The sequence below is a fragment of the Cupressus sempervirens genome, chromosome 2, assembly GCF_028749045.1.
Source record: "Cupressus sempervirens isolate cs-2001-9-10 chromosome 2, ASM2874904v1, whole genome shotgun sequence".
Classification (NCBI taxonomy): domain Eukaryota; kingdom Viridiplantae; phylum Streptophyta; class Pinopsida; order Cupressales; family Cupressaceae; genus Cupressus; species Cupressus sempervirens.
Window position 1 is genome coordinate 223013609 of NC_143119.1, and position 13762 is coordinate 223027370.

Here is a 13762-nt window from a genome sequence, read left to right on the forward strand (position 1 = left end):
ATGGGCTGCCAAATAATTACAGCCCCACAAGGACACCTATGACGTGGTATCCAGACATCTTTGTGAATGATTTGGTAGCTAAGAAAGAAAGGGTGTGGGCACTTGAAGAGAGGAGCCAGATAGAAAGTATCACAATGAAAAGAGTTACTGAGGATAACTGAAAATTGGCAGCGGAGGTCAAGTCACTTAGAGAACAAATTCAAAAATTGCAATTTAATATGGAAAAAGGAGAATATGAATTAATATTGTTAAAGAAAGAAGTAGGAGAAAAGAGGACAGCAGAAACTACTATGGGAGAAGGAGAGGCTACAGAAGGAGATAAAAATCCGCAAATGAAAAATATACAAGATGCCATGGCCAATATGGAAATAAAAGAGAATCAACTCAGAGAACAAATTGAAGAAGTTAGATCATGGGCTAACATAGTAAAGGGACGAGCAAACACTCCTATTGACAACATAGAAAAGCAAGTTCGAAGACAAATTAGAGAGGAAAAAGAAAGAAATGAGAAAGCAGCAAATATCGTCATCAAAGGGCTACGAGACTATGGAGAACAGGAGAAAACAACGGATTTAGTTAAAGACTTCTTTAAAGACCAATTAGACTGGCATTGAACAATCACACAAGCAAAAAGAATCGGAAAATGGATTAGAGGAGGCAAAGATAGACATGTTAGAGTGACAATGAGAAATACAGGAGATAAAAACAACATTTTCAGCAAGAGGAAGTTTCTTAGAGGCACACACATATATCTCGATGATGACCTTATCGTAACTCAGCAAGAAGAAAGGAGGCAGGAATGGGAAAAAGTGAAAACAGCAAGAGATAACGGCAAGTGGGCGTGGCTACAAAATGGCAAAGCCCAAATCAGCGACAAAATCACACGCAATAAATAGGAACTCGGGCCCACCCAGGAACATTTAACTATAGTTAGCTGGAACTGTAGAGGTTATCCTTGGAGAAGAGGACCTGGGTTAGGGCCGATAGCTAAAGATAATGACATCATTATGCTTACCGAAATGCATGAGCATGATGGATGTAGGGTTTCAGATTTTGAAGGGTATAAGAAGGTATCACTGTGGAATGAGAAGATAGATAATGGTAAGGGACATGGAGGCATTACCGTTCTAATAAAAGAAACTTGGAGCAGATTTGTAAACTTAGAGGAAGATGTAAACAAGCAATATATTTGGATTAAAATAACAGAAAATCAGATTTCTACAAGGGTGGCTATCTGTTACTTCGCCCCAAAAGGCTCAAAAATGTATAAAAAGCATAGATTGGATCGAGAAGATCCATTTGCTGCACTCAAAAAAGACATAGCAGCCTTTAGCTCTCTAGGGGAAGTAATGATAATAGGGGATTTCAATGCTAGAACAGCAAACAACCAAACTCTCAATCTTAAGGAGAGTTACAATGAAAGCAGAGACCCAATTTGGTTTGAAGAAGAAGGGACACAAAAATGGGAAAGATCTTCACAGGATAGCATGGGAAAGATTAATCATTTTGGTGCGGAATTACTAGGTTTATGCTGCCTATATAAGATGGTCATATGTAATGGTTTGGAAAAATGGCCTAAATCAGGTGGAATCACATGCAAAAGATACAATGGACAAAGTGTTGTTGACTATGTAATATGCTCGCAAGAATATGTCGCAAAGATAATTAACTTTGAGATAGAGGACTGCCCCATGGAGCTAAAATCTGATCATAACCCCATCTTGTTAAGGGTGGCCACTCACTTTAAAGATCAACATATTGTCCCAAAACCTTTACAAAAGAGGAAGATGATTCCGATTGGCAAAGTTTTAATGACACAAGAAAACCATGCTACCTTCCAAAACTCTCTTTTGCGGCTGTCTAGCTTTCCAGAAAACCATCTTGAGTCTGATAAACATCATCTCATGGACAAGGATAATCTTGTTCTTACTATCATTAAAGCACTGGAGGAGTGTAAAAGATCTAGGGCCACAAGAGAAGCCAAGAACACTTCTCCGGCCAATCCGTGGTTTGATGAGGAATGCAAAACAGCAAAAAGAAATTGGAAAAAGAACATGAATAAAGAAAGTAGAAAGGAGTATGATTAGCTGATTAAAAAGAAGAAAGGAGAGTATGTAAACAAGCGAAGAATTGAGTTGATTAATCTTGGTAAAAACAACCCCAGAAAGTTTTGGAAAGAACTTCAGCAGAGAAAAACTCAGATAGAGAACAACATAACAGGAACCAAATGGCTGGAATATGCCAAGACTCTCTACGAGTATGATCTAGGAGAATGTAGAACCATGGAAACAGAGACTACAGGGGAGTTATTCAGTGAAAAGGATATTATCCAAGGCATAAGGAGGTTAGCTGCCGGTAAAGCGCAAGATATAGATGGGCTTCAAGCTGAATACTTAAAATTGGGTGCTGAAACCCTCACACCACACATCACTAAAATTTTCAACAGTATCAATAGAGAAGGTTTCCCTGTAAAATGGACAACAAGTGTGGTGATCCCACTCCACAAAAGTGGAGATATAAATAATCCTTCTAATTACCGAACCATCATGATCAATCCACTATTTAGCAAGTTATTTGGCAGCTTGGTAGAACAAAAAATCAGCAACTGGGCTGAAACGAAAGGCAAACATGCAATAGGGCAAGCAGGCTTTAGACCAAAACACTCTACTATAGATCATGGCATCAGTCTTAGACACTTGATTGAGAAAGTTTGGGACACTTCGGGGAACGAGGCTTTTTGTTGTTTCATGGACTTTAAAAAAGCATTCGACACAGTGCCACGTAATAAATTATGGGATAGAATGGAAGAGTTGGAAGTTCCTAAAGAACTTAGGTCAGCAGTTTATAGATTATATGAGTAGGTCAAAGCTAAAATCAGAATGACAGAAGGGCTATCAGAAAATTTTGACAGCAACATTGGGGTTAAGCAAGGGTGTCCGCTATCTCCAACATTGTTTGGGCTCTATATTGACAAGTTAGAAGAGTGGATAAACAAGACCAATGGTGAGGGGGTGCAACTGGCCCACTTTGTGATAAGATTGCTCTCATATGCAGATGATCTCATAATTCTTGCTAGAACAGCTAAAGGTTTGAAAGAGCACTTGACAACACTAGAAAGTTTTTGTCATGAAGTAGGAATGCAAGTTAACACTAGCAAAACCAAAATTATGATCTTCTCGCTGAAGCAGAATAGGAGCATACAAGACGAGTTTCTATTTGAAAATAGACCACTTGAGATTGTGGAAGAGTACAAATACTTGGGCATCGATTTTCATAACAAACTCAATTGGGATACTTGTAGATCAAAAAGGATCCAAGGGGGCTGGAAGGCGTTATACTCTTTACAAAACAAGTGTAGGAACGCAGAATTATGGGATTGGACGACCATGAAAACTCTTTTTGGTTTGCTGGTCACTCCGGTTATTCTATACGGATGTGAAGTGTGGGGAGGTAGTATGTCCGAACAGAAATGGCGGCAAGTAGAAAGAATTCAAAAACACTTCATCACATGCAATCTTAAAGTCAAGACCACAGTTCCGTATGAGATCCTTTTGGCGGAAGTGGGTTCCTTTCCATTAGAGGCCGTTGCTTTGGTCCGGATAATAAGCTACTTAAAGAAAACCCAAGGGCTGGAAACACATCGTTGGCCCAAGTTGATCATAGAGGAAAAACTTGTGAGGCGAAAAAGCACATGGATGAAGCAAAATGACAAATGGATGCGAAAATGGGATATCAACATCCAAACTTGCCCGGATAACATTATAGAAATAAAAAAGTTTGTCAATGAAAAATTTCGCAATATTCTGTGGACAAGACACATAGGGCGGAAAAAATCTTATTACATTAAAGAATTTAATCCCACTTCTAGTCATGATGAAAAGGCCTATATAAGAGCACCTATTAACTGGAAAGCAAAAATTTTGATGGCACAACTTCGAACTAGTTCACATCAGTTGCGATGTGAAACTGGTCGGTGACAAGTTCCAAAGGAAGAGTGGGCAGATAGAACATGTTTATTTTGTAATATGGGAATAGTTGAGACAGAGCAACACTTTGTCAAAGACTGCCTGGCTTACAATGACATCAAATCTGGTTATACAAAAATATTGCAGAACAAGGACTTCAACTATTTATTCGAGGAAGATCAAGTGAAGAGAGCAGCGGATTTGATTACCAAACTTCAGAGAAGGAGAGACAAGTTAACCGAAACTTTACAACGGACTAGTTTCGCTCCTGACTCGGGAGGGTGATTGCATGGGTCCCATAGACTACTTTAGTCTCGTGGACGTCATTAAAATCTATCATATCATATCATATGACTAGTTTCAGCATTCACCATTGAATGTAATTGATTGCATAAAATCATACATACCAAAAACTCAGAAAACCAATTCATTTTTCGAACATCATATACCATTAAAATAGAGAAGTGCGCCAAGTGTTTGAGGAAATGTCAAACCATTAACTTGTAAAGAAAACTTGTCTAATTCAGCTCACCTATTGAGGGATATTACAATTCTCATAGGTCAAATTTGACATTCGATTAGCTAGGAATTTGAAGTCGTTTCGAATTCTGGTCAAGTTCATTTTACTTTAACAAATTCCTTGCGGATTCGCAATTTCAAACCATGGTCGAATTTGCAAGTATTTCAATTGACTATTTGAAATGTCTAACGAGCCTTTTTGACGAAATGTTAGTGACTTGACAACAAATTTGGGGAAAACATCAAAAAATTGTTGACTTTTTAATGTTTCCATAAAGCAATTTTTGGTCAGTTTGATTTGGACCTCGCTAGACCTAAAATGACTCCCATTTTTTATTTTATGCAGCAACAGGTGACCATTCACACTTCATATTTCAATTGTAAGCAACGGAAGTGACAGATTTCTTTTTTTTTTACTCATTCAACCTCCCTTTGCCTGCATTCGCCTTTCAACCTTGGGCGATGATCTTGACTGTAGGCAGCAATGTGTGTATTATAAAATAATAGAGGCAATGATTAGTCTTGACTTCTCAGTTCTAGGTCTACATATTTGAGGGAGCCTTTCTTCTACAAAGTTCAATATAACAGAGATAAGAAAAGAGGTAGGGATGACTGTTATTGCACACTTTATTAAAAATTCTATTTCAAAGAATAAAAATCAATTACTAATAGTATGTATGGCTGGACTTGCAATGCCTTATGTTATTTCCTACAAATTACAATTTACAGACTTACAGTTTGTGTACATCCATCCATTACAGTCTGTGTACATAAATGAGCTTTTTTCATTTTAATTTTTTGTTTTATTTGTTGTGTATTCTTTGTAGATTAAAGAATGGATGCAAGTGCTTTTGGTGCAAACCCTCACTACAAAATCGACAGACGCTCCTCACTTTGGGAATATATGGTAATGATTTGACCAATGCCAGATGGAGGAGGTTATGTGTGGATCTGTAGCCATTGCAAAGAGGAATTTAGTAGCTCTTATAGTAGAGTGAAAGCACATTTGTGCTTTATTTTTGAAAAAGGCATTAAATTTTGTATTGAGAAGCCAAAGTAAATGGAGTGCTACTTAAAACCTTCCTTTCAAATCACCTTGTGAACAAATACATTCAAGAACAAAAGCAAGTAGAGGAAGCTACTAGGAGGGCAAATTCTTCTTATCCGTTGGAAAGTGGTAGGCTTTCAAAGGAAGGAAAAATATCATCTATTTCTTCAACTACCACTCTGAGTGAACCAACTGCAGAGGGCCATCCATTTCTTGCATTCTCCTCAACAATAGATTGTAAGAGAGCAATTACACCCTTGGAAACATCATTTCAAAATGAAGCTAGAGATATTGTCAATCAAGCCATAGCAAGATGCGTCTATGCAAATGTATTGTCATTTTATGTTGTTCATTCACGATATTGGCAATACATGGTGAGGGAAGTAATGAGGCTCCAAAGGGTTTTAAGGGCTTTGGTTATGAGAAGACATACAACACTTTATTGGATGATGAGGTGACTTGTTTAGAGGCTTTCATGCTGCCCATCAAGGATTCATGGGTCGAAACAGGTGTATCAATAGTATCAGATGGATGGAAAGATGCGAGGAACCGTCCTTTGGTGAATGTTATTGCAGTGTCTACAAGAAGTGCAATGTTTTTGAAAGCTGTGGATTGTGAAGGAGAGGTAAAGGACGGTCCTTTCATTGTAAACATTTGCATCCTAGCCATTGAGAAAGTTAGCCCTCAGGATGTTGTTCAAGTAGTAACCGACAATGTCAAGAATTGTAGGGCTATCGGCTTATTGGTTGAAGAGAAATTGAACACATTTTTTTGGAACCTTGTGTTGTGCACTCACTCAACTTAGTGCTTCAAAAAATTGGCAAAAAGGTTGAGCGGCTAAAAAAATGTATGAAGAGGCACAGGATATCCAAATGTTTGTCACGAACTACCATATGAGGCAAGCCATATTTAGACAGTTCTCGAAATTGGAGCTCTTGAAGGTAAGTTCAATTCTTTAAAATTAATTTTTAAACATGTTTTAGAAATCTAATCACTTTAGTTTAGTAAATTTTCTATGTTATTAAATTTATTATTTATTATTGTTTTGATCTTAAAATAGGTTTCCGAGACCCACTTTGCCTCCATTACTATTGTTTTGAGACACCTTGTCAAGGTTAAAGAGGCATTGTCTAGAATGGTAACCAGTGCTAATTGGAGCATATGGAGGCAATCTAATAGTGCCAAAGTAGCTGCCATTAAGGCATTGATACTAGATGACTCTTGGTGAGATTGTATTGAGTACATCTAAAGTTCACCGAGCCTATTTTAAGCATGATCCAATACACTAATATGGATAGGCCTTGCTTGGGTGAGGAATATGATGGCGTTGATTTCATGATTGAGGAGATTAGAAATATCATAAATGAGAAAGAGCAAGATCTAGATGAAAAGTTCTTCAATGAGCAACATGTAATCATGGTAGGGAGATGGAACAAAATGACTACCCCTTTGCATCTACTTGCCTTTCAGTTGAGCCCTAGGTTCTATAGCCAATTGTTTCTCAAGGGGAGTACCACTAGAGTTGCCCCCATACAAAGATCCTGAAGTTGCTCAAGGGTACAAGGCGGCCCTTTGAAGACTCCTTCCTGAGCACCTACGACCTGTAGTGAGGTGTGAATTTATGAGTTTCGCAAGCACCCATGATTGTGGACTTGAAGCTCTTGAAGACAAGAACAATGCTGATGCTCATAAATGGCGTTACTTCCATGGACAAATGTAACAGCTCTTGCAACCCATTGCTATCATAATTTTCACAGCTAAGTTCTTTAATCTTAAGATTCTAATTTCTAATTTCTTGTTGATAAATATTCAAAACTCTTCACTCTATAATATCAAATTTGTAAATCTTGATAAGTTGCTAGTTCATCATCATTTGAGAAGAATTGGAGCACATACTCCATCCACTCAATAAAACTCAACCGACTAAACTTCAAGAAGATAGATAAACTTTGTCTTTGTGCATTCAAACTTGAGGCTTACAATCACAAAGAGAATGCCTACAAAAAAGAGGATGCAAAACATTGGGATGTTGAACTAGAGTCTGCAAAGTTGGGAGCCCACTTTGATGCACTTGCAATTGATGATGGTGGTCATGAGATACATAGTGATGTTGAAGCTGATCCCGAGGCTTCAACTGAGACTACTAATACTAGTGGCACTAATTGTGCTTCTAATTTGCAACTGCCTAATGATGATGAATTCTTTGGTGATTTTTGATGATATTTGATCACATATGACTGATTAGTAATGTTGACATTACTGTTTTGAACTGAAACATTGTTATGGTGGTGTATCTTGATAGTTTGTCATGCAATTTGAACTAAATTGTTAATATATGTGATGGTGTATTTTGCTAAGTTGCTTTAATATTAGCATAGTGGTATGAACTTATTTTCTGCAGCATATTTTTACATATATATAATATAATAATAAAAATATCTTGTGTGGACGAACCAAAAACGAACCCAAACCTGAACCCAGACCAAATATTTTTTGAGTGAATGTCGAATTCGCATCCAAACCAGAATCTGAATCAGCAACTTAGGCCAAAAGTAAAAATAGAAAGGTAAACTAAATTGAAAGGAAACTCTATTGGTTTTATATCAGCCTAAAGAGATTTGTTTTCTTGAAATTCTCATGAATTTGACTATTCAAAAGAATTTTAACATTTCAATTTAAAACAATTTATTAAGTGGTTGTTTGGATTTTATCAGGGTTGGGACAATTTTTCTTTTCGAAGGGCAGTGAAGTGTGATATATTGGAGTGCTTCAATTTGACACTTTACATCATGTTTGAATGACAAGTGGGTAGTGTGATAATAGTTGTATAGTCAAGTGGGAAGCATAAGTATATACATAACAGTAAAGACATAGTGGAACTCAAAGTAGAATGGTTCCTATCATAAAGATAAAAACAGCTTGCAGAGCTGAATATAAGGACTGAAGCAATATGTTATATCAAAGTGAAGGATTGTTTTGGTTATATTTAATTTTCCTATATGTTCTATAGGCTTATTGCTTTGTTAATTGGTGAAACTCAATGCTTAAATGCATGCCTTGCAATTGTTAGGGAATTGCATTCCATTTAGGCTTGTCATATACATGGAGGTTCAGAACGTCTGCAGGGAGTACAATAGCAATACATCAATAGTATAGACATATAGTGTAGAATTCCGTGCATGTTAAAGAGGTATCGAGGAAACTAATACATTTCTTGAGAGAAGTTATGCCCTGGTATTGTGGGCTTAACTTAATCCCTCCTAAAGAAGGCCTCATATTTTCTCTTTAACAATCTAGATAGATCTCAGCAGCAATTTTACCATTGAAAGGGAATGTTCCTCATGCTTTCAATTTTCTGCGAAACTTGTTAGTTGTACCTATATTCTCTCGAATGCTCAACTAAAAGTTCATCAAGGCTTTTAATTCTATCATCAACTCATGCATAACTAAAGACGTTTTACTTGAATAATAATTGCTAACTGTTGTTCAAATAGTTGCTCTCTTCTTTTTGTACTAGTACACCTTTCTTATCTAGTGGAAAAATCTTTAATAACTGCTTTACTGTTTTACAAATATGCTAAAATAGTTGTCAATGAGAACGTTTCAATATCATAATGATCTTTTGAACTGTAAGACTCAGGTACAAGAACATTTTCTATTATTTTATCTTTGAGCTGTTTGATTCAGAACCTATTAATTTGAACTTCACAATTCCTTCCTCTATCTTATAATTTCCCTTTCACACTCTTGAAATAGTTCTCTTTCGCATATCTCAGAAATTGCAAGTACTTTCAAATCAAATGAACTATTTGATTCCTGTTTTATAAATGATGATTTTTGCTCAGCAAAGGAAAATTGCTTTTTTAACAACTTTCTTGACCATGGGGATTTTGAGATCCTAGAGGTCAACTTGGATAGTCACGAGGGCAAATGACTTAAGAGAGGCACTGATCTAGGAGATTCGTGATCAGGCTTTACAACTCTCTAGCTTAGCTCTATTTGTAGTAGCAAGTCATTGGCTATGTTTCACTTTTTGGAACTTTGTGCTTAGTCTATTAGTTGACTTTGTCTAAACTATACTTATGATTGGAAGTTTGTCAGTTGTAATGATCTAGTTACTATGTATGCACTATGAAGTGTGCTTTGTGCAAAGTAATATAATGTAAGCAATGATACAAATATAACAATAAAATCATATTCCTCCTGGTTAGCGGAGGAGGTTTAAGGTTGTGGGTAGCTTCCCATGGTCTTGGGTTCGAATCTGAGGGCCTTCTATTTAAGATGCATTGGTTCTGTGGGTGAGTAGGTGCATCCTTGGGGGATTAGTCTTGCCTCAGTGTGGGGACAACCTCGGGTTTAAAAAAAAACAATAAAATCATATTCTTCACAATTCTTAAGTTAAACCCTTTATTTTATTTTCTCTCTATATTTCTATACCATGGAAACACCTTTATATTTAATAAAAAGGTAGTTTTTCCCCTTTTTTTAATACAAACTTTTTATGTTTTTTATAATTCTATTTTTTCCCTTTTTTTTCAAAAAATCCTATACTTTTGGTTTGCCGATTTTTTCGCCCAATTTTTTTTTGCTGCTGTTATTTGCACTTTTAGTTACACATCTTGTGGTCTTTTGTATAAAATTTGATTGCATTGTTTTCTTTGTTTTAGCTCTCAGTATCTTGTTACTTCCACAATCTAAGTTCCTTATACTTTAGCGTCTCTTTATTTCTACTAAATGCATTTTTTTGTGGATATTAATTCAATTATTGTTTTTGTCCTCAATTCAATTTGTTACTTTGTCATTGGTTTAATTTTCATCAAAGTTTGCTTTTGATCTTCATTCATAATTCCCGACACAGTAGTAGTTCGATGAGTGACTTTATTTTTATTGTTTGGAAGGTGGATTTGGATCTTGGTAATTATGAACGCTTTTTAGATGTGACATTGACTAAGAAAAACAATATTACCACTGGAAAGATATATCAGGTACTTATTAGACTTTGAAATCCTTAAAGCTTACATGTTATAATACTTTGCTTGGTTATCTTATTAATAATTCTCAAATGTAACCAGTCTGTTATTGACAAAGAACGGAGGGGAGACTACCTAGGAAAGACTGTACAGGTACAAAAACTGCCTCCTATAATTTTGTGTTCTCTAAACTTTCTGCTGTATTTAAGTCATGGGAAATTGATTTTTTGCCAGAAACATGATTAAGTAATTAAAACCGATCACAGATTATAAATTGTATGCATTGTTATATAGGTAATTCCACATATTACAGATTGCATTCAGGACTGGATAAAAGGTGTATCTCAAATTCCTGTGGATGGGAAAGAAGGTCCAGCTGATGTATGTGTCATTGAGTTGGGAGGAACAGTAGGTAAGGACCAACTTCTCAGGAGTATTGTAAATCATATTATCTCAGTCTTTTCAACAGTCCTTTTTGCAAATTGATAATGCACATGGATAGATTGAGCTCTTTTTCCATCATACATTAGTTGACAGATTTGTTACTTTATTTTATCACTTGGACTCTCTCTACAAATATTCAAGCTTAAGAGTTACCATTTGTATTCAGGTGACATTGAATCAATGCCATTTATTGAGTCTTTACGTCAACTTTCCTATTCTGCGGGTAAGTTACTTTATTTGTATTTTCTGAGAATGCTTTCTTTTAAACTAGGTGTTTAGTTTATCACTAACTGAATACCATAAAAAAAAATCCACAGGACCAGAAAACTTTTGCTTAGTCCATGTTAGCCTTGTGCCTGTTATTGGTGTTGTTGGAGAGCAGGTGATCAACACTGTTGTATCGAAGTTTTCATTTGATGTTTACCAATTTTTAAACAAGTGTATCGTTAATTTTATTCTGCATCAATACTCAGTCATGATACTATTTAGTATATTATCGACTAGCAGTCAAAATACTCAGTCATGATACTATTTAGTATATTATTGACTAGCAGTCAAATCAAACTCATAAATAATGTATACACTTTTAATTTCCTTACGGCAGAAAACAAAGCCAACACAGCATAGTGTTCGAGAATTAAGAGCATTAGGCTTGACACCACACCTCCTTGTTTGTCGCAGTTATCAGGTATGATCCCTGTTTTCAATTCATAAGTCTTCCTTTTGTTTACTATTATTTCAAAATGAAAAGGATGTGCATTTAGAAAGGGTGTAATCTTTAAGGCAGGTTACCTGTCTTAATCGTCCATTGAATTCCATGTGCGTAACTTGCATATTTATTTGCATCTTGTCACAACAACACTTATGATTGTGGCCTGAGGAGATGTAAAAGACAACAAATACAAGAATTTCATAGGCCTAGTTACAGTGGGCAGAGATGTTTTAAAAAAAAATATAAACTACAAATCTTGCTGAGATCCTATTTGAATTCAAGTAGAAAAGTTCTGCACAAGACTTGCTGCTTGTGAGGACTTGCGAGGCAAATTGGGCTGGCAAGTTATTTGCCAAAGAAACAGCTGAAGAATCATAAAAAACTCATGAGTAGGACAGGAAATTCATGAGGTGGTTAAAAGATCAATCTTTTTTCATTCTAATTTACACCGTTCTTCCATTGACAACATTAAGTAGATTTATCAATGATTATTTAGAACTTAGAAGTGATAATTTAATGAAAATGGCATGCACCCCAGATCTCACCTTGGTTTTAAAAAACCAAAAAACCACAATTTGTTTCAGGGTCCATGCTTTCCCATGGATGAAACTCAAGTTACTGAGTATGGCAATTTCACTCTATGTATTTTCTAGGTTTCATTTGGCTTCATCAGATATGAGTCTGAGATGGGCTTGGGTTTGCCTAAGGTCTAGCCCAAGGTCTAGCCCAGGCACCTTGGGAGCCCTATGGGTTCATCTGGACCAAACTGTAGAGAATTTGTGCAGAATAAATATATTTTCTTGTCAGAAAAAGTAATGATGAGCACTCCACAATTTTTTTCTGAAGTTTTACAGATATCTTGACAATGGCTGCAACTTCTGCAATCATGATAGATTTTTCCTTAAGTGTAAATTTCAACGGACTCCAAATACAAATACTCTTTTACTCTGATTTATGTATTTTCTTTTATACCCATTTTACGACTCTCTTTCTCAAACTTGTGCATTGGAAGTTTACCATAGCTCATAACTGTCCAAAGAAGGCCCCATTGCCATTTCTTGCTTAATCTTCTTCAGGACTCAATTGCTTCCTCACCATTATAAAATATGTTATATTCCAGATTTTAAAGATCTTGTTTCTATAATCTATTTATTTTATATTTAATATATAACATATGTGGAAAATTATATATTTATCATAAATTAATAACTTGTTATACATATTTATAATTTTCGTTCATTTCATTATAAGTTAATATATTTATATATTCCAAATCATTTTTTATATTTATATGTTATATTAAATTTTAATTGATTTCTTATTTATATAGTTATTATGAATATTCCCATATATTGTATGGCTGGGCACGGATCCCAAGGAAATAATGAAGGAAAAGCTACTTATTATTTATTTCAGTTTTGTGTACTTTTGTAAAGATTAATTTACAAGTTTGTGTTTTTTAATGTTTGGAAAATCTTTTGGCTCTGAATCCAAGTTGAATTAGGCCTCTTGAGTTTTTGAATGTTGGTTTGCATCATAGAAGCAAAAATCTTTCACAGATTGCAATTAATCATAACATATATTTGCTCTGTCTGCTGAACCATTTTTTATGAACATTTGCAAGTTGTTTTGTCTAAGTGATTTTGTGACCAAAATATCTCAAATTCTCTCCAAAAAAATTATAAATTTACTGAAAATTTCTATTTAATCATCATTTTCAAGAACCTTTTTTGTGATAAAAAAACAGTTTCTGGATAGAGTCGGGGTATTCTTTTCTGATTTTTCCCTAATCCTAATCTGACATTTTACCCAATTCTAACCCAAATCCCAGCCCATTTTATTTCCCAAATAACTGAAAAAATTGTTATCTTTTGGTTTGCTGATTTATTCTCAGGAAATATTTTCTGCTATGTTTTGAATGAATGAGCTGCTTATACTGTCAAACTTTGCTACTGCCTCTATTGTGTCCCTGAGATGATCCCTATTGATTGGATTTCTTTCATCACATTCTTAAGACAACCATGTTTTTTCATTAACCATCTCATCACATTTCTCATTAAAGACTTCCCAACAAATTATTAGTTTTTTATTGTTTACAATTCTA

At 35.4% G+C, this 13762-nt stretch overlaps 1 protein-coding gene across 5 annotated transcripts in view; it reads left to right on the forward strand.

The window, feature by feature from the left end:
* LOC149571854 (uncharacterized) overlaps positions 1–13762 on the forward strand; it is a 215475-nt gene that overhangs the window by 73510 nt on the left and 128203 nt on the right. For 3 of the 5 annotated variants that reach the window (XM_089813272.1, XM_089813276.1, XM_089813274.1), the window contains exons 3-8: positions 10431–10517; positions 10605–10655; positions 10797–10914; positions 11113–11169; positions 11264–11328; positions 11551–11634. In XM_089813272.1, the coding sequence (XP_089669398.1) occupies positions 10431–10517; positions 10605–10655; positions 10797–10914; positions 11113–11169; positions 11264–11328; positions 11551–11634 (462 nt within the window). The remainder of the gene's footprint in view (positions 1–10430; positions 10518–10604; positions 10656–10796; positions 10915–11112; positions 11170–11263; positions 11329–11550; positions 11635–13762) is intronic. The other 2 variants (XM_089813273.1, XM_089813275.1) reach the window with 1 other exon arrangement.